Source organism: Gasterosteus aculeatus, chromosome 9 (genome assembly GCF_964276395.1).
Source record: "Gasterosteus aculeatus chromosome 9, fGasAcu3.hap1.1, whole genome shotgun sequence".
NCBI lineage: Eukaryota > Metazoa > Chordata > Actinopteri > Perciformes > Gasterosteidae > Gasterosteus > Gasterosteus aculeatus.
Window position 1 is genome coordinate 14,167,166 of NC_135696.1, and position 21,325 is coordinate 14,188,490.

Sequence of the window (21,325 nt, forward strand, 5' to 3'; positions counted from 1 at the left end):
TGGCAACATCCAAACTTCGTAGTTCTCCGTATTTCTGCAACCCGTGCTTAAGTCACTCCCGTCTGTTTATTTTGAGCTCAAATACTGTGACCAGAAACTTTATATGCACTTGTTATTATTGTGTTGTTGTTTGTTACTTTGCGTGCACAGTCTAACCTGGACCTCAACTCAATTTCCAAAGCAGGATGTTGCACCTGCTTTGATGGTGCAAGTGAGGCTATTAAGGATGTCTGCTTTTCTTCAGCGAGCAACTATGTTGGAGCACAGACCATTTGCACATCCTGACCCCAAACCTTGCTTTGACTCTTATATGGGATACAATAGGATACCTATCCGAGTTTGATTCCTTTGAATGGATGACTTTGCTTCCTCCTCTCTCCACTCTTTAATATAGGAATGGAGAGCAAATAGAGAAGGCGTTCAAATTTTAAGTTTAATTTATTTAGGGTGAATCTCTAGGATGATTTTGAATCAATGTATCCCTTGTAGAAAGAATCAGCTGCATTAGAAGAATTCATACCAATATTTAAGAAATCCATGTTGTACTCGGGTTGGTAAAAATTATAGGATATATACCGTATAATTGTTTTATTAAACATTGAATTAATAAAGTTAAAGTCATTTCTCAGACACCTGATGTATTTGTGACAGTTTGGCCATGAATTGGCATGCATAGTTACTCTTCATGCATGAAGACACATTTTTAAATGATCCACTCCTGTTGGTGGATTACACGATTGGAATGCCAAGGCCCCTGAAGCCATTGCGCACTTCTGGTAAACCAACCTTCTTTCCAGAGAATGTCGGAAAACTGGATTAGGGTTTGAGAACTTCCTGTACTTCTTGAGGTCCCCGACCCATGAGCTTAGGTTTCTGTGTTGTTTGTTGCACTACTGACATAAGTGGGAGGATTTAAAAAAACAGGACAACCATTGTTTTCGACTGCATTTGCATTTTGTTCTGTTGTTGTTATTATCTCTCTGGAGATGACTAATCCCACTCAGCCAACGGCGTTTGTTTGTATGACCATTTTTATTGCCTGTTTTATAATGCCAATGACGGCCTGCTGACTTCTTGCTAATTAACAATTTTATGTCCCTGGCTGGTGCAGGGCCGCTTTTCATAATGACTCGGCGGTAATGGATCAACAGTTTTTACACTTAGCTGACAGCTAAAGAAAAAAACACAAGCTACAGACTGCATTAAAGTTATTCTTCTAAAGTTATTATTTTTATTGTGTATCAATCCCCTAGTTAGCGACGTCTGCACCAGCACTGTGCATTCAAACATTTCAGCTGTGGTAGTTGCAGACCCAGCTGCCGGACCCATGTGCACCTTTCTAATTGAATTGGTTATTCTCTCTTTGACTTAAAGATGTAAGGAGTGTCTTTACACCAGATTTCCATATCATTTACCCACTGTCATGCTTTCAGATTGCTCCTGTATTTATGGAATCAATTTGAATGATCTGAGAAGATAGCCTCAACTGATGGCAACAACGTGTTTGACCACTTTTAAAACTTGGTATGACCACAATGTTGCTTCTTTGATACCCTCCTTAAGATGCAAATGATGGCATGTTAAAAGTGAACAATGATGTTTTCCCCTCTTTTATGATTAATTTGTCCTGTTCCTATTTTACATCATTTCGCATTTTAACCATAGAGATACAAACTCAAATAAGCCAATTTACAATTTGCTATAGATAAGTGGCATTATAAGTACAATTTAAGTGCTACAATTAGTTAGTCTTTTAGTCGAGGTAGAGTCGGAAGAGGTGTGTCTTTAGTTTTCCAAACACATTATCAAATGAGGATTTTAAATGTGTTACTGCGGTATAAAAGCGCAGTATGTGATAGAGTGACATTCCATGGTATACCCTTACTTTGTAGTAACTGACCCTGAGCCTAATGCAGCTGACTATAAAATTAAAAAAATGAACATATCCCAGGTGAGAATGTAATAAGTAGCACATTGATTAAGGATTGTCTTATTTAAATAAGTAATAGCATGTGTGTAAATCATCTAAACCAGGAGACTGCTAACTTTTAAATTGAAGTAAAGAAAATATTTGGAAAAAACAGCTGATGGACATTGCTTAGTGCAGCAATGGAGGCATTACGTGAGGTTGAAAGAGTCACTGAGCTTTTAGATGAAATCAGGTGTGCAGCTCAGCTCTTTACACAACCCGATGGCAGAATTCAGTCATGGCACAGGAGAACGACTGTACTGACGCACCTTATTTGATGTTGAAAAAAGACACAATGCTTTCATTGCATTGTACTCAAATCTCTCAACTTCCCCACCTCCCCCCTGCATTCACAATACAGTGTGCATTCGGTCCAACCTCCTCTGTTCTACACAGGTAACCAGCAGAACAAGTCTTTCAAGATCTGTCACGGGTTTTCAAAGAAAAAAATCCTACCATTTTCCACAAAACCCTCAGACACTGTCAAGCCTTCACTTCCATCTTTTCACGTCTCCGAGAAGTCCGCTACCTTCTTGGTGTCGGCTCATACCATTCCTTGAAGAATTGTTGCACAGTTGGCCTCCACCATGGTAAGAAATCAGATATTTATATTGACATAGATGCACATTTAACATGTCCATAATAACAAATTAGTCAATGTTTGACTGTAGCTTTAATTGTTTCAATGTTAAATGTATGCATGAATACTGATTTGGTATTTTTGATTTGGTTGTTTTCTCCGTCTCTATTTGTGACATTTGTGATTATGCTCAGAATCAAAGTAGTTCTTGAGATTTTTTTTAAATCTTAATTTTCAATTCACTCGTTTTCATTGACTCAAACTTTTCAGCTATTTGCTTGGATACACCTTTGATTTCTAATGTGTCATAGCATCAACATCCTGATAAAAAAACATTATTAAAAGTATCTCTTGTGATTCGGAAGGCTGAAGAAGTTAAACATTTAATAGCAGCCTCTATACTAAACACAGTTTTCCGACATTTTTTGCTGCTCTATTTGGGTGCAGCTTCTCTATTGAAAAACAGTGAAAGGTTTTGACACGGATTCTCATTGAACTGATTGAGAAAATGATTTCCTTTCAGAAATAAGGGTGGATCACGTTTTCCTTCACGCTTTGCGCTACAGTTTTGAAAGAACGTCTTTTGCTAAATTCTTTGGTAGTCTTGTTGGCGGAGCATGTACTTTCTGCTTGAATCTTGACCAGCAGGTTGTGACACCATATGACAGAGTGCGAAATGAAGGTTTCTCAAACTTGTCCATCCAGAATTATGCATTAGTTATTCAGGTGATTATCGCTGGCTTATGAGGATGAGTTTGAGTGAGTAATTGCCACCCAGAGGAAGACAACACCAGCAAGTAATTTCGTCAAAAGAACAAATAGCTTTGTTTCCACCTTATTAGGCGCAGTTTTTCAATTTGGTCAAATACAGCCTTGAAATAAAGTTTTATTATTATTTCCTAATAGATGTGTTAATTAGTTTCTATAGTCACTTCTGTAGTTGTTACGTGTTGTGCTGTTGAATTGTAGGTCAGGTCACAGGTCTAACGATTTCTCTTTACAATGAAATCTTCTAACACTTCTAAATCTGACATTAAACTGGCTAGTTGAATCAAAAAAGCTTCCACCATATCTGAAAATTAGATCTTTGGACGTAGTATTGCATTATATCTGGTCTGTACGCTAAACCTTGTTCATCATGTACTTGAAATGTGTTCTTTATATTTCATAGGGACCAGAAAAAAGAAAGATGGGACCTCTAATAATTACTCTACTGCTGGCAGGTATTTGTTACATTGCATGCTTCATTTGTGTGTGTGTGTGAGATGATTATTTTTTTTGTTCTATCTTTACTCAAGAGCACAGTTTTTTAATTGCTTGTTTTATTTACTTTGGTTTCCTTCAACACGACCACACCAGCAGTAACGGCGCCTACAACCACAACAGAGCCACAAATTCAGTTGGAATTTAAGTTGCAGCAAAACTTTACCACAGAACTTACAAACAAGTCCTCTCCAGAGTTCAAGGAATTAAATGACAACGTTACCACAGCGGTGAGATAAATCTACATTTTTTTTGTTTTATTCTTTTCTCAATCATATTTCAAAGAAAGAATGTTGAACTTGGATGGAAAAATGTACTAGCAGATTTTTTTTTTAAAGAAAGTTTTATCTTAAATTAAATGAAACTCAAACTTAAAGTGGAAATTCGTTTTTGAACATTATTGATACAGTAATTAATGGTAATATAGTTTGATAAACAAGTGTTCATTAAAACAACATCTAACATGTTGATTGGTATTATCATTCAATAATATTGATATGGTTGCATACATGTAAAACATGGCATTATCAAAACACTGTGATAGATAACAGCACATCATTATTAATACTGTAGTTTACAGGCTGTAGTAATATTACCGTAATATAAATGCTTTGATAATGTAATGGTCATTACAACATCAACTAACATATTTCAAGTGGTGGCAAATATATGAAACACATTCCATTATTTATTTAATGTTCCAGTTTGAAATGGCTGTAGGACATTTGAATCATAAAACATTGGTTAATTTTAATTTGACAGTCGTATATTTCTGAAGAGAAAACATAGTTGGTGGCGAAACAGTGACCATCATGTCATAATAGGACGATGTAACCCATATTTGAACCACACTAAACAAGTGTGAAACAACAGAGCAGCAACAACGCAATAGAAATGGATAGAATACCTGCTTTCCATGCATTTATTAATCATTCTTTTCGTCAAACAGCTTAACATGGTGTTTTCAGCAGAATTTAAAGCTGCCTTCAATCGAACTGTCATCAACGGCTTCAGGTATCAAACCATTTCATTTTAATAAGTTGTGAAAGCAAGTTTGCAAATATAAAGATTATTTATTTTTTGTGATGAATTGAAAAGGGAGGTAAACCTTAAGTATAAAAAAGAAAAGGGAAGTAAATTGTAATATGTTTTCATTTGTCTTAATATTATATTGGATACAATTCTCCAAAATGTTACGAAAAGATTTATTAAGATGGAATTTCATTTTGAATATAATAATCATTTTTGTGGAGGAGACATGGTTAGTTAACAAAGAGCATGACAGCAAAAGTATTTATAGTAGTAAAACACAATGACAATGAAATATTTCTGTTTCAGTCAAGGATCAATTGTGGTGGATGCTTCGCTGATATTTAATGATGTGACTACACTACCAAACGCCAGTTCTGTGGTTGAAACTTTGAAGACTGCGTCCACCAGCGGTAATTTCTCCCTCAGTGTCAACGCATCTTCTATTAGAGCAGAAGGTAAGATAACCTTTTGTATCCAAATTTCAATCTTTACTAATCGTTATGGCAAGCAGTCACTGAATATATGATAGGAATAATCTATTGAATAGGAAACACAGTATCTCATGTGATAATTGTCATTTCCAGCGGTTGTGCCACCAACTCAACCCCCGACAACAATTGCAACTTCATTGACACCATCTAATATGACCTCAGCACCGTTGAACATGACCTTACCGGCAATAAACATGACCTCACAAGCAGTCAACGTGACCTCACCAGCGATGAATATGACCTCACCACCGATGAACATGACCTCACCACCGATGAATATGACCTCACCACAGATGAATTTGACCTCACCAGCAGACAACGTGACCTCACCAGCAGTCAACATGACCTCACCACAGATGAACATGACCTCACCACCGATAAACATGACCTCAGCACTAATGAATATGACCTCACCACAGATGAATATGACCTCACCAGCAGTCAACGTGACCTCACCAGCAGTCAACATGACCTCACCACAGATGAACATGACCTCACCACCGATAAACATGACCTCACCACTAATGAATATGACCTCAGCAGCAGTCAGCATGACCTCACCAACGGTCATGGTGCCTACAACCACAACAGCTGTAATAACAACGGAGCCAAAAATTGCGTTGGAATTTAAGTTGCAGGAAAACTTCACCACAAAACTTACAGAGAAGTCCTCTCCAGAGTTCAAGAAATTAAGTGACACAGTTACCACCGCGGTGAGTTTTGAAATCTGCTTTGATTTTTTTTTTTTACTTTTCATAATCATATTTAAAAGAAAGAATCTTACATTTGGAGAGAACAATGTACTTCCACCCTTTTTTTAGAGAAGGTTTTTCAATACGAATCTTAAATTACATAAAACTTGAACTTTTGTAGTGGAAATTCATTTTCAAAACACTGTGATAGATAACAGCACATCATTATTAATACTGTAGTTTACAGGCTGTAGTAATATTACCGTAATATAAATGCTTTGATAATGCAATGGTCATTACAACATCAACTAACATATTTCAAGTGGTGGCAAATATATGAAACACATTCCATTATTTATTTAATGTTACAGTTTGAGATGGTTTTAGGACATTTGCATAATAGAACAGTGGCTAATTTTAATTTGACAGTTATATATTTCTGAAGAGAAAACATAGTTGGTGCCGAAACAGTGACCATCATGTCATAATAGGACGATGTAACCAATATTTGAACCCCACTAAACAAGTGTGAAACAACAAAGCAGCACCAACGTAAAGAAATAGATGAAATACCTGCTTCCCAATATTATTAATCTTGCCTGTCTTTATTTATCATTCTTTTTGTCAAACAGCTTAACATGGTGTATCAAACAAAATTTGGAAATGCCTTCAATCGAACTGTCATCAACGGCTTCAGGTATAAAACCATATAACCATTGTTTTAATAAGTTGTGATGCAGCTTAGAAAAAGGAGGTCAATTGTGATATGTTTTTGTTTGTCATAATATCATATTTAGCGTGAATGGTTGTATGTCTCTGGTCGCCAGCCAATTGCAGGGCTAACACAATCTAGGGTGTACCCTATGTATCGCCCAAAGTTGGCTGGGATAGACTCGAGCCCCCCCGCGACCCTGTGTGCAGGATAAGCGGTTTGCAGATGGATGGATAGATGGATGGATAATATCATTATTGATACAAGTCTCCAGAATGTTAGGAAAAGATTTATTAAGATGGAATTTCATTTTGAATATAATAATCATTTTTGTGGAGGAGCCATGGTTAGTTAAAAAAGAGCATAAAGCGACAGTATTTACAGTAGTAAAATACAATGACAATGAAATATTTCTGTTTCAGTCAAGGATCAGTTGTGGTGGATGCTTCGCTGATATTTAATGATGTGACTACACTACCAAACGCCAGTTCTGTGGGTGAAACTTTGAAGACTGCGTCCACCAGCGGTAATTTCTCCCTCAGTGTCAACGCATCTTCTATTAGAGCAGAAGGTAAGATAACCTTTTGTATCCAAATTTCAATCTTTACTAATCGTTATGGCAAGCAGTCACTGAATATATGATAGGAATAATCTATTGAATAGGAAACACAGTATCTCATGTGATAATTGTCATTTCCAGCGGTTGTGCCACCAACTCAACCCCCGACAACAATTGCAACTTCATTGACACCATCTAATATGACCTCAGCACCGTTGAACATGACCTTACCGGCAATAAACATGACCTCACAAGCAGTCAACATGACCTCACCAGCGATGAATATGACCTCACCACCGATGAACATGACCTCACCACCGATGAATATGACCTCACCACAGATGAATTTGACCTCACCAGCAGACAACGTGACCTCACCAGCAGTCAACATGACCTCACCACAGATGAACATGACCTCACCACCGATAAACATGACCTCAGCACTAATGAATATGACCTCACCACAGATGAATATGACCTCACCAGCAGTCAACGTGACCTCACCAGCAGTCAACATGACCTCACCACAGATGAACATGACCTCACCACCGATAAACATGACCTCACCACTAATGAATATGACCTCAGCAGCAGTCAGCATGACCTCACCAACGGTCATGGTGCCTACAACCACAACAGCTGTAATAACAACGGAGCCAAAAATTGCGTTGGAATTTAAGTTGCAGGAAAACTTCACCACAAAACTTACAGAGAAGTCCTCTCCAGAGTTCAAGAAATTAAGTGACACAGTTACCACCGCGGTGAGTTTTGAAATCTGCTTTGATTTTTTTTTTTTACTTTTCATAATCATATTTAAAAGAAAGAATCTTACATTTGGAGAGAACAATGTACTTCCACCCTTTTTTTAGAGAAGGTTTTTCAATACGAATCTTAAATTACATAAAACTTGAACTTTTGTAGTGGAAATTCATTTTCAAAACACTGTGATAGATGACAGCACATCATTATTAATACTGTAGTTTACAGGCTGTAGTAATATTACCGTAATATAAATGCTTTGATAATGCAATGGTCATTACAACATCAACTAACATATTTCAAGTGGTGGCAAATATATGAAACACATTCCATTATTTATTTAATGTTACAGTTTGAGATGGTTTTAGGACATTTGCATAATAGAACAGTGGCTAATTTTAATTTGACAGTTATATATTTCTGAAGAGAAAACATAGTTGGTGCCGAAACAGTGACCATCATGTCATAATAGGACGATGTAACCAATATTTGAACCCCACTAAACAAGTGTGAAACAACAAAGCAGCACCAACGTAAAGAAATAGATGAAATACCTGCTTCCCAATATTATTAATCTTGCCTGTCTTTATTTATCATTCTTTTTGTCAAACAGCTTAACATGGTGTATCAAACAAAATTTGGAAATGCCTTCAATCGAACTGTCATCAACGGCTTCAGGTATAAAACCATATAACCATTGTTTTAATAAGTTGTGATGCAGCTTAGAAAAAGGAGGTCAATTGTGATATGTTTTTGTTTGTCATAATATCATATTTAGCGTGAATGGTTGTATGTCTCTGGTCGCCAGCCAATTGCAGGGCTAACACAATCTAGGGTGTACCCTATGTATCGCCCAAAGTTGGCTGGGATAGACTCGAGCCCCCCCGCGACCCTGTGTGCAGGATAAGCGGTTTGCAGATGGATGGATAGATGGATGGATAATATCATTATTGATACAAGTCTCCAGAATGTTAGGAAAAGATTTATTAAGATGGAATTTCATTTTGAATATAATAATCATTTTTGTGGAGGAGCCATGGTTAGTTAAAAAAGAGCATAAAGCGACAGTATTTACAGTAGTAAAATACAATGACAATGAAATATTTCTGTTTCAGTCAAGGATCAGTTGTGGTGGATGCTTCGCTGATATTTAATGATGTGACTACACTACCAAACGCCAGTTCTGTGGGTGAAACTTTGAAGACTGCGTCCACCAGCGGTAATTTCTCCCTCAGTGTCAACGCATCTTCTATTAGAGCAGAAGGTAAGATAACCTTTTGTATCCAAATTTCAATCTTTACTAATCGTTATGGCAAGCAGTCACTGAATATATGATAGGAATAATCTATTGAATAGGAAACACAGTATCTCATGTGATAATTGTCATTTCCAGCGGTTGTGCCACCAACTCAACCCCCGACAACAATTGCAACTTCATTGACACCATCTAATATGACCTCAGCACCGTTGAACATGACCTTACCGGCAATAAACATGACCTCACAAGCAGTCAACATGACCTCACCAGCGATGAATATGACCTCACCACCGATGAACATGACCTCACCACCGATGAATATGACCTCACCACAGATGAATTTGACCTCACCAGCAGACAACGTGACCTCACCAGCAGTCAACATGACCTCACCACAGATGAACATGACCTCACCACCGATAAACATGACCTCAGCACTAATGAATATGACCTCACCACAGATGAATATGACCTCACCAGCAGTCAACGTGACCTCACCAGCAGTCAACATGACCTCACCACAGATGAACATGACCTCACCACCGATAAACATGACCTCACCACTAATGAATATGACCTCAGCAGCAGTCAGCATGACCTCACCAACGGTCATGGTGCCTACAACCACAACAGCTGTAATAACAACGGAGCCAAAAATTGCGTTGGAATTTAAGTTGCAGGAAAACTTCACCACAAAACTTACAGAGAAGTCCTCTCCAGAGTTCAAGAAATTAAGTGACACAGTTACCACCGCGGTGAGTTTTGAAATCTGCTTTGATTTTTTTTTTTTACTTTTCATAATCATATTTAAAAGAAAGAATCTTACATTTGGAGAGAACAATGTACTTCCACCCTTTTTTTAGAGAAGGTTTTTCAATACGAATCTTAAATTACATAAAACTTGAACTTTTGTAGTGGAAATTCATTTTCAAAACACTGTGATAGATAACAGCACATCATTATTAATACTGTAGTTTACAGGCTGTAGTAATATTACCGTAATATAAATGCTTTGATAATGCAATGGTCATTACAACATCAACTAACATATTTCAAGTGGTGGCAAATATATGAAACACATTCCATTATTTATTTAATGTTACAGTTTGAGATGGTTTTAGGACATTTGCATAATAGAACAGTGGCTAATTTTAATTTGACAGTTATATATTTCTGAAGAGAAAACATAGTTGGTGCCGAAACAGTGACCATCATGTCATAATAGGACGATGTAACCAATATTTGAACCCCACTAAACAAGTGTGAAACAACAAAGCAGCACCAACGTAAAGAAATAGATGAAATACCTGCTTCCCAATATTATTAATCTTGCCTGTCTTTATTTATCATTCTTTTTGTCAAACAGCTTAACATGGTGTATCAAACAAAATTTGGAAATGCCTTCAATCGAACTGTCATCAACGGCTTCAGGTATAAAACCATATAACCATTGTTTTAATAAGTTGTGATGCAGCTTAGAAAAAGGAGGTCAATTGTGATATGTTTTTGTTTGTCATAATATCATATTTAGCGTGAATGGTTGTATGTCTCTGGTCGCCAGCCAATTGCAGGGCTAACACAATCTAGGGTGTACCCTATGTATCGCCCAAAGTTGGCTGGGATAGACTCGAGCCCCCCCGCGACCCTGTGTGCAGGATAAGCGGTTTGCAGATGGATGGATAGATGGATGGATAATATCATTATTGATACAAGTCTCCAGAATGTTAGGAAAAGATTTATTAAGATGGAGATTCATTTTGAATATAATAATCATTTTTGTGGAGGAGCCATAGTTAGTTAAAAAAGAGCATAAAGCGACAGTATTTACAGTAGTAAAACACAATGACAATGAAATATTTCTGTTTCAGTCAAGGATCAATTGTGGTGGATGCTTCGCTGATATTTAATAATGTGACTACACTACCAAACGCCAGTTCTGTGGTTGAAACTTTGAAGACTGCGTCCACCAGCAGTAATTTCTCCCTCAGTGTCAACGCATCTTCTATTAGAGCAGAAGGTAAGATAACCTTTTGTATCCAAATTTCAATCTTTACTAATCGTTATGGCAAACACTCACTGAATATATGATAGAAATAATCTCTTGAATAGGAAACACAGTATCTCATGTGATAATTGTCATTTCCAGCAGTTGTGCCAGCAACTCAACCACCGACGATGAACATGACGTCACCAGCGATGAACATGACCTCAACAGCAGTCAACATGACCTCACCACCGATGAATATGACCTCACCGCCAATGAACATGACCTCACCAACAATGAACACGACCTCACCAGCAGTCAACATGACCACAATGTCCACCAGGTCACCATCAGGTAACAAAGTCTCCAACCCTCTATAATCGTTGTTTCTTTTTATTAAAACATATATAAACCCCCCACTCAAACTTGTACAATTTTGGTGATGAATAATATTGAATGTATTTCTAAGAAATGTAACAAAGTCACCCACGTTTACAATATATTACGAATGAGAACTATCTTCAAGTTGAATAGTTCTAAAAGGTTTGCACAAAGTCATGTGATTTTCCTTAATTTGCACACGTCATAACCAGTTTATTTCTGCTATACTTCCAGAAAATGCCACCTCTCCACTAGTAAATGGAACATCACCAAACATCACAACTGGTTCTCTGGCGACGACCACAGCTCCTCCAGCACCAGACACAACGATACAGCTGAGATTTAGCCTGATCGAAACCTTTGAACAACAACTTGCAGATACAACTAGTCAAAAGTTCAAAGATTTAGCAAACAGAGTAACAGCCGCAGTAAGTAAACTGAATTTTCTTATTATACCTTCTGTCCAGATCTAAATCAAAAACAGGGAGCTTGCATATCCATATACGGGAAGCAGAACTGTCAATACTGTAGCCATGTTTTAGTGAATCTATGATCTAGGACTCACCAGTTTTGATATGAAAAGGGGTATTAACAACTAAAACTATATAATAGTTTGGTTATTACAAATCCTTGCAAAACCTCTGTCCCAATTTTGAGATGTTGTTTAACCATTTGTACGTATCATCTCCTCAGCTTGATAACATCTATAAATCCAGATTTGGGAGAAGATTCCTTCGATCTTTGATACGCGCTTTCAGGTATTTGACATGATTGTTCATCAAACATTCAAGAAGGAAAATAATCTACAGTGTGTCCCATTAGTGTCATCTCAAAAATATTAACCATTGATACCAAGTTTGTTCTTTTACAAATAATGATTATTTCTCTTACAGACAAGGTTCAGTGGTGGTAGAGTCTGAACTGATTTTTGCCAATGCCACTTCAGTGCCAGAAGTTAGTGCGGTCCAAACCACTCTAGTGGAGGCAGCGTCCAACAGCTCTAATTTCTCGCTGCCAGTGAATGTGTCAACCGTTGTTGCAAGTAAGAGATGTTTATGTTTAGTTTTGTCATGTTTTATGTTACCGCTTCCAAAGCTGCTTCAACTTCTACAACCAGATGAATTTAGTTTAACCTTACTTTTTACATCAACAGCTGTACCTACACCTGTCAATGCAACAGATGCCCCAACTGCTGCCACTAATGCCACAGCAGCCCCTACAGCAGTCAACTTGACCTCACCAGGAGTCAACATGACCTCACCACCGATGAATATGACCTCACCGCCAATGAACATGACCTCACCAACAATGAACATGACCTCACCAGCAGTCAACATGACCTCACCACCGATGAATATGACCTCACGTCCAATGAATATGACCTCAGCAGTAGTCAATATGACCTCACCACAAGTCAACATGACCACAATGTCCACCAGGTCACCATCAGGTAACAAAGTCTCCAACCCTCAATAATCGTTGTTTCTTTTTATTAAAACATATATAAACCCCCCACTCAAACTTGTACAATTTTGGTGATGGATAATATTGAATGCATTTCTAAGAAATGCAACAAAGTCACCCACGTTTACATTATATTACGAATGAGAACTATCTTCAAGTTGAATAGTTCTAAAAGGTTTGCACAAAGTCATGTGATTTTCCTTAATTTGCACACGTCATAACCAGTTTATTTCTGCTATACTTCCAGAAAATGCCACCTCTCCACTAGTAAATGGAACATCACCAAACATCACAACTGGTTCTCTGGCGACGACCACAGCTCCTCCAGCACCAGACACAACGATACAGCTGAGATTTAGCCTGATCGAAACCTTTGAACAACAACTTGCAGATACAACTAGTCAAAAGTTCAAAGATTTAGCAAACAGAGTAACAGCCGCAGTAAGTAAACTGAATTTTCTTATTATACCTTCTGTCCAGATCTAAATCAAAAACAGGGAGCTTGCATATCCATACACGGGAAGCAGAACTGTCAATACTGTAGCCATGTTTTAGTGAATCTATGATCTAGGACTCACCAGTTTTGATATGAAAAGGGGTATTAACAACTAAAACTATATAATAGTTTGGTTATTACAAATCCTTGCAAAACCTCTGTCCCAATTTTGAGATGTTGTTTAACCATTTGTACGTATCATCTCCTCAGCTTGATAACATCTATAGATCCAGATTTGGGAGAAGATTCCTTCGATCTTTGATACGCGCTTTCAGGTATTTGACATGATTGTTCATCAAACATTCAAGAAGGAAAATAATCTACAGTGTGTCCCATTAGTGTCATCTCAAAAATATTAACCATTGATACCAAGTTTGTTCTTTTACAAATAATGATTATTTCTCTTACAGACAAGGTTCAGTGGTGGTAGAGTCTGAACTGATTTTTGCCAATGCCACTTCAGTGCCAGAAGTTAGTGCGGTCCAAACCACTCTAGTGGAGGCAGCGTCCAACAGCTCTAATTTCTCGCTGCCAGTGAATGTGTCAACCGTTGTTGCAAGTAAGAGATGTTTATGTTTAGTTTTGTCATGTTTTATGTTACCGCTTCCAAAGCTGCTTCAAATTCTACAACCAGATGAATTTAGTTTAACCTTACTTTTTACATCAACAGCTGTACCTACACCTGTCAATGCAACAGATGCCCCAACTGCTGCCACTAATGCCACAGCAGCCCCTACAGCAGTCAACTTGACCTCACCAGGAGTCAACATGACCTCACCACCGATGAATATGACCTCACCGCCAATGAACATGACCTCACCAACAATGAACATGACCTCACCAGCAGTCAACATGACCTCACCACCGATGAATATGACCTCACGTCCAATGAATATGACCTCAGCAGTAGTCAATATGACCTCACCACAAGTCAACATGACCACAATGTCCACCAGGTCACCATCAGGTAACAAAGTCTCCAACCCTCAATAATCGTTGTTTCTTTTTATTAAAACATATATAAACCCCCCACTCAAACTTGTACAATTTTGGTGATGGATAATATTGAATGCATTTCTAAGAAATGCAACAAAGTCACCCACGTTTACATTATATTACGAATGAGAACTATCTTCAAGTTGAATAGTTCTAAAAGGTTTGCACAAAGTCATGTGATTTTCCTTAATTTGCACACGTCATAACCAGTTTATTTCTGCTATACTTCCAGAAAATGCCACCTCTCCACTAGTAAATGGAACATCACCAAACATCACAACTGGTTCTCTGGCGACGACCACAGCTCCTCCAGCACCAGACACAACGATACAGCTGAGATTTAGCCTGATCGAAACCTTTGAACAACAACTTGCAGATACAACTAGTCAAAAGTTCAAAGATTTAGCAAACAGAGTAACAGCCGCAGTAAGTAAACTGAATTTTCTTATTATACCTTCTGTCCAGATCTAAATCAAAAACAGGGAGCTTGCATATCCATATACGGGAAGCAGAACTGTCAATACTGTAGCCATGTTTTAGTGAATCTATGATCTAGGACTCACCAGTTTTGATATGAAAAGGAGTATTAACAACTAAAACTATATAATAGTTTGGTTATAGCAAATCCTTGCAAAACCTCTGTCCCAATTTTGAGATGTTGTTTAACCATTTGTACGTATCATCTCCTCAGCTTGATAACATCTATAGATCCAGATTTGGGAGAAGATTCCTTCGATCTTTGATACGCGCTTTCAGGTATTTGACATGATTGTTCATCAAACATTCAAGAAGGAAAATAATCTACAGTGTGTCCCATTAGTGTCATCTCAAAAATATTAACCATTGATACCAAGTTTGTTCTTTTACAAATAATGATTATTTCTCTTACAGACAAGGTTCAGTGGTGGTAGAGTCTGAACTGATTTTTGCCAATGCCACTTCAGTGCCAGAAGTTAGTGCGGTCCAAACCACTCTAGTGGAGGCAGCGTCCAACAGCTCTAATTTCTCGCTGCCAGTGAATGTGTCAACCGTTGTTGCAAGTAAGAGATGTTTATGTTTAGTTTTGTCATGTTTTATTTTACCGCTTCCAAAGCTGCTTCAAATTCTACAACCAGATGAATTTAGTTTAACCTTACTTTTTACATCAACAGCTGTACCTACACCTGTCAATGCAACAGATGCCCCAACTGCTGCCACTAATGCCACAGCAGCCCCTACAGCAGTCAACTTGACCTCACCAGGAGTCAACATGACCTCACCACCGATGAATATGACCTCACCGCCAATGAACATGACCTCACCAACAATGAACATGACCTCACCAGCAGTCAACATGACCTCACCACCGATGAATATGACCTCACGTCCAATGAATATGACCTCAGCAGTAGTCAATATGACCTCACCACAAGTCAACATGACCACAATGTCCACCAGGTCACCATCAGGTAACAAAGTCTCCAACCCTCAATAATCGTTGTTTCTTTTTATTAAAACATATATAAACCCCCCACTCAAACTTGTACAATTTTGGTGATGGATAATATTGAATGCATTTCTAAGAAATGCAACAAAGTCACCCACGTTTACATTATATTACGAATGAGAACTATCTTCAAGTTGAATAGTTCTAAAAGGTTTGCACAAAGTCATGTGATTTTCCTTAATTTGCACACGTCATAACCAGTTTATTTCTGCTATACTTCCAGAAAATGCCACCTCTCCACTAGTAAATGGAACATCACCAAACATCACAACTGGTTCTCTGGCGACGACCACAGCTCCTCCAGCACCAGACACAACGATACAGCTGAGATTTAGCCTGATCGAAACCTTTGAACAACAACTTGCAGATACAACTAGTCAAAAGTTCAAAGATTTAGCAAACAGAGTAACAGCCGCAGTAAGTAAACTGAATTTTCTTATTATACCTTCTGTCCAGATCTAAATCAAAAACAGGGAGCTTGCATATCCATATACGGGAAGCAGAACTGTCAATACTGTAGCCATGTTTTAGTGAATCTATGATCTAGGACTCACCAGTTTTGATATGAAAAGGAGTATTAACAACTAAAACTATATAATAGTTTGGTTATAGCAAATCCTTGCAAAACCTCTGTCCCAATTTTGAGATGTTGTTTAACCATTTGTACGTATCATCTCCTCAGCTTGATAACATCTATAGATCCAGATTTGGGAGAAGATTCCTTCGATCTTTGATACGCGCTTTCAGGTATTTGACATGATTGTTCATCAAACATTCAAGAAGGAAAATAATCTACAGTGTGTCCCATTAGTGTCATCTCAAAAATATTAACCATTGATACCAAGTTTGTTCTTTTACAAATAATGATTATTTCTCTTACAGACAAGGTTCAGTGGTGGTAGAGTCTGAACTGATTTTTGCCAATGCCACTTCAGTGCCAGAAGTTAGTGCGGTCCAAACCACTCTAGTGGAGGCAGCGTCCAACAGCTCTAATTTCTCGCTGCCAGTGAATGTGTCAACCGTTGTTGCAAGTAAGAGATGTTTATGTTTAGTTTTGTCATGTTTTATGTTACCGCTTCCAAAGCTGCTTCAAATTCTACAACCAGATGAATTTAGTTTAACCTTACTTTTTACATCAACAGCTGTACCTACACCTGTCAATGCAACAGATGCCCCAACTGCTGCCACTAATGCCACAGCAGCCCCTACAGCAGTCAACTTGACCTCACCAGGAGTCAACATGACCTCACCACCGATGAATATGACCTCACCGCCAATGAACATGACCTCACCAACAATGAACATGACCTCACCAGCAGTCAACATGACCTCACCACCGATGAATATGACCTCACGTCCAATGAATATGACCTCAGCAGTAGTCAATATGACCTCACCACAAGTCAACATGACCACAATGTCCACCAGGTCACCATCAGGTAACAAAGTCTCCAACCCTCAATAATCGTTGTTTCTTTTTATTAAAACATATATAAACCCCCCACTCAAACTTGTACAATTTTGGTGATGGATAATATTGAATGCATTTCTAAGAAATGCAACAAAGTCACCCACGTTTACATTATATTACGAATGAGAACTATCTTCAAGTTGAATAGTTCTAAAAGGTTTGCACAAAGTCATGTGATTTTCCTTAATTTGCACACGTCATAACCAGTTTATTTCTGCTATACTTCCAGAAAATGCCACCTCTCCACTAGTAAATGGAACATCACCAAACATCACAACTGGTTCTCTGGCGACGACCACAGCTCCTCCAGCACCAGACACAACGATACAGCTGAGATTTAGCCTGATCGAAACCTTTGAACAACAACTTGCAGATACAACTAGTCAAAAGTTCAAAGATTTAGCAAACAGAGTAACAGCCGCAGTAAGTAAACTGAATTTTCTTATTATACCTTCTGTCCAGATCTAAATCAAAAACAGGGAGCTTGCATATCCATATACGGGAAGCAGAACTGTCAATACTGTAGCCATGTTTTAGTGAATCTATGATCTAGGACTCACCAGTTTTGATATGAAAAGGAGTATTAACAACTAAAACTATATAATAGTTTGGTTATAGCAAATCCTTGCAAAACCTCTGTCCCAATTTTGAGATGTTGTTTAACCATTTGTACGTATCATCTCCTCAGCTTGATAACATCTATAGATCCAGATTTGGGAGAAGATTCCTTCGATCTTTGATACGCGCTTTCAGGTATTTGACATGATTGTTCATCAAACATTCAAGAAGGAAAATAATCTACAGTGTGTCCCATTAGTGTCATCTCAAAAATATTAACCATTGATACCAAGTTTGTTCTTTTACAAATAATGATTATTTCTCTTACAGACAAGGTTCAGTGGTGGTAGAGTCTGAACTGATTTTTGCCAATGCCACTTCAGTGCCAGAAGTTAGTGCGGTCCAAACCACTCTAGTGGAGGCAGCGTCCAACAGCTCTAATTTCTCGCTGCCAGTGAATGTGTCAACCGTTGTTGCAAGTAAGAGATGTTTATGTTTAGTTTTGTCATGTTTTATTTTACCGCTTCCAAAGCTGCTTCAAATTCTACAACCAGATGAATTTAGTTTAACCTTACTTTTTACATCAACAGCTGTACCTACACCTGTCAATGCAACAGATGCCCCAACTGCTGCCACTAATGCCACAGCAGCCCCTACAGCAGTCAACTTGACCTCACCAGGAGTCAACATGACCTCACCACCGATGAATATGACCTCACCGCCAATGAACATGACCTCACCAACAATGAACATGACCTCACCAGCAGTCAACATGACCTCACCACCGATGAATATGACCTCACGTCCAATGAATATGACCTCAGCAGTAGTCAATATGACCTCACCACAAGTCAACATGACCACAATGTCCACCAGGTCACCATCAGGTAACAAAGTCTCCAACCCTCAATAATCGTTGTTTCTTTTTATTAAAACATATATAAACCCCCCACTCAAACTTGTACAATTTTGGTGATGGATAATATTGAATGCATTTCTAAGAAATGCAACAAAGTCACCCACGTTTACATTATATTACGAATGAGAACTATCTTCAAGTTGAATAGTTCTAAAAGGTTTGCACAAAGTCATGTGATTTTCCTTAATTTGCACACGTCATAACCAGTTTATTTCTGCTATACTTCCAGAAAATGCCACCTCTCCACTAGTAAATGGAACATCACCAAACATCACAACTGGTTCTCTGGCGACGACCACAGCTCCTCCAGCACCAGACACAACGATACAGCTGAGATTTAGCCTGATCGAAACCTTTGAACAACAACTTGCAGATACAACTAGTCAAAAGTTCAAAGATTTAGCAAACAGAGTAACAGCCGCAGTAAGTAAACTGAATTTTCTTATTATACCTTCTGTCCAGATCTAAATCAAAAACAGGGAGCTTGCATATCCATATACGGGAAGCAGAACTGTCAATACTGTAGCCATGTTTTAGTGAATCTATGATCTAGGACTCACCAGTTTTGATATGAAAAGGAGTATTAACAACTAAAACTATATAATAGTTTGGTTATAGCAAATCCTTGCAAAACCTCTGTCCCAATTTTGAGATGTTGTTTAACCATTTGTACGTATCATCTCCTCAGCTTGATAACATCTATAGATCCAGATTTGGGAGAAGATTCCTTCGATCTTTGATACGCGCTTTCAGGTATTTGACATGATTGTTCATCAAACATTCAAGAAGGAAAATAATCTACAGTGTGTCCCATTAGTGTCATCTCAAAAATATTAACCATTGATACCAAGTTTGTTCTTTTACAAATAATGATTATTTCTCTTACAGACAAGGTTCAGTGGTGGTAGAGTCTGAACTGATTTTTGCCAATGCCACTTCAGTGCCAGAAGTTAGTGCGGTCCAAACCACTCTAGTGGAGGCAGCGTCCAACAGCTCTAATTTCTCGCTGCCAGTGAATGTGTCAACCGTTGTTGCAAGTAAGAGATGTTTATGTTTAGTTTTGTCATGTTTTATGTTACCGCTTCCAAAGCTGCTTCAAATTCTACAACCAGATGAATTTAGTTTAACCTTACTTTTTACATCAACAGCTGTACCTACACCTGTCAATGCAACAGATGCCCCAACTGCTGCCACTAATGCCACAGCAGCCCCTACAGCAGTCAACTTGACCTCACCAGGAGTCAACATGACCTCACCACCGATGAATATGACCTCACCGCCAATGAACATGACCTCACCAACAATGAACATGACCTCACCAGCAGTCAACATGACCTCACCACCGATGAATATGACCTCACGTCCAATGAATATGACCTCAGCAGTAGTCAATATGACCTCACCACAAGTCAACATGACCACAATGTCCACCAGGTCACCATCAGGTAACAAAGTCTCCAACCCTCAATAATCGTTGTTTCTTTTTATTAAAACATATATAAACCCCCCACTCAAACTTGTACAATTTTGGTGATGGATAATATTGAATGCATTTCTAAGAAATGCAACAAAGTCACCCACGTTTACATTATATTACGAATGAGAACTATCTTCAAGTTGAATAGTTCTAAAAGGTTTGCACAAAGTCATGTGATTTTCCTTAATTTGCACACGTCATAACCAGTTTATTTCTGCTATACTTCCAGAAAATGCCACCTCTCCACTAGTAAATGGAACATCACCAAACATCACAACTGGTTCTCTGGCGACGACCACAGCTCCTCCAGCACCAGACACAACGATACAGCTGAGATTTAGCCTGATCGAAACCTTTGAACAACAACTTGCAGATACAACTAGTCAAAAGTTCAAAGATTTAGCAAACAGAGTAACAGCCGCAGTAAGTAAACTGAATTTTCTTATTATACCTTCTGTCCAGATCTAAATCAAAAACAGGGAGCTTGCATATCCATATACGGGAAGCAGAACTGTCAATACTGTAGCCATGTTTTAGTGAATCTATGATCTAGGACTCACCAGTTTTGATATGAAAAGGAGTATTAACAACTAAAACTATATAATAGTTTGGTTATTACAAATCCTTGCAAAACCTCTGTCCCAATTTTGAGATGTTGTTTAACCATTTGTACGTATCATCTCCTCAGCTTGATAACATCTATAGATCCAGATTTGGGAGAAGATTCCTTCGATCTTTGATACGCGCTTTCAGGTATTTGACATGATTGTTCATCAAA

The 21,325-nt window shown here is 38.1% G+C and overlaps 1 protein-coding gene across 17 annotated transcripts in view; it reads left to right on the plus strand.

The window, feature by feature from the left end:
* The first annotated feature begins 2,370 nt into the window (after positions 1-2,370).
* LOC120824872 (uncharacterized) overlaps positions 2,371-21,325 on the plus strand; it is a 68,416-nt gene continuing 49,461 nt past the window's right edge. For 7 of the 17 annotated variants that reach the window (XM_078109016.1, XM_078109019.1, XM_078109022.1 and 4 more), the window contains exons 1-41: positions 2,371-2,559; positions 3,721-3,772; positions 3,909-4,042; positions 4,762-4,826; positions 5,151-5,299; positions 5,429-6,048; positions 6,660-6,724; positions 7,162-7,310; positions 7,440-8,059; positions 8,671-8,735; positions 9,173-9,321; positions 9,451-10,070; positions 10,682-10,746; positions 11,184-11,332; positions 11,462-11,653; positions 11,915-12,108; positions 12,374-12,438; positions 12,574-12,722; positions 12,834-13,130; positions 13,392-13,585; positions 13,851-13,915; positions 14,051-14,199; positions 14,311-14,607; positions 14,869-15,062; positions 15,328-15,392; positions 15,528-15,676; positions 15,788-16,084; positions 16,346-16,539; positions 16,805-16,869; positions 17,005-17,153; positions 17,265-17,561; positions 17,823-18,016; positions 18,282-18,346; positions 18,482-18,630; positions 18,742-19,038; positions 19,300-19,493; positions 19,759-19,823; positions 19,959-20,107; positions 20,219-20,515; positions 20,777-20,970; positions 21,236-21,300. In XM_078109016.1, coding sequence (XP_077965142.1) covers positions 2,557-2,559; positions 3,721-3,772; positions 3,909-4,042; positions 4,762-4,826; positions 5,151-5,299; positions 5,429-6,048; positions 6,660-6,724; positions 7,162-7,310; positions 7,440-8,059; positions 8,671-8,735; positions 9,173-9,321; positions 9,451-10,070; positions 10,682-10,746; positions 11,184-11,332; positions 11,462-11,653; positions 11,915-12,108; positions 12,374-12,438; positions 12,574-12,722; positions 12,834-13,130; positions 13,392-13,585; positions 13,851-13,915; positions 14,051-14,199; positions 14,311-14,607; positions 14,869-15,062; positions 15,328-15,392; positions 15,528-15,676; positions 15,788-16,084; positions 16,346-16,539; positions 16,805-16,869; positions 17,005-17,153; positions 17,265-17,561; positions 17,823-18,016; positions 18,282-18,346; positions 18,482-18,630; positions 18,742-19,038; positions 19,300-19,493; positions 19,759-19,823; positions 19,959-20,107; positions 20,219-20,515; positions 20,777-20,970; positions 21,236-21,300 — 7,586 coding nt within the window. In that variant the 5' untranslated portion in view covers positions 2,371-2,556. The remainder of the gene's footprint in view (positions 2,560-3,720; positions 3,773-3,908; positions 4,043-4,761; positions 4,827-5,150; positions 5,300-5,428; positions 6,049-6,659; positions 6,725-7,161; positions 7,311-7,439; positions 8,060-8,670; positions 8,736-9,172; positions 9,322-9,450; positions 10,071-10,681; positions 10,747-11,183; positions 11,333-11,461; positions 11,654-11,914; positions 12,109-12,373; positions 12,439-12,573; positions 12,723-12,833; positions 13,131-13,391; positions 13,586-13,850; positions 13,916-14,050; positions 14,200-14,310; positions 14,608-14,868; positions 15,063-15,327; positions 15,393-15,527; positions 15,677-15,787; positions 16,085-16,345; positions 16,540-16,804; positions 16,870-17,004; positions 17,154-17,264; positions 17,562-17,822; positions 18,017-18,281; positions 18,347-18,481; positions 18,631-18,741; positions 19,039-19,299; positions 19,494-19,758; positions 19,824-19,958; positions 20,108-20,218; positions 20,516-20,776; positions 20,971-21,235; positions 21,301-21,325) is intronic. The other 10 variants (XM_078109025.1, XM_078109029.1, XM_078109030.1 and 7 more) reach the window with 6 other exon arrangements.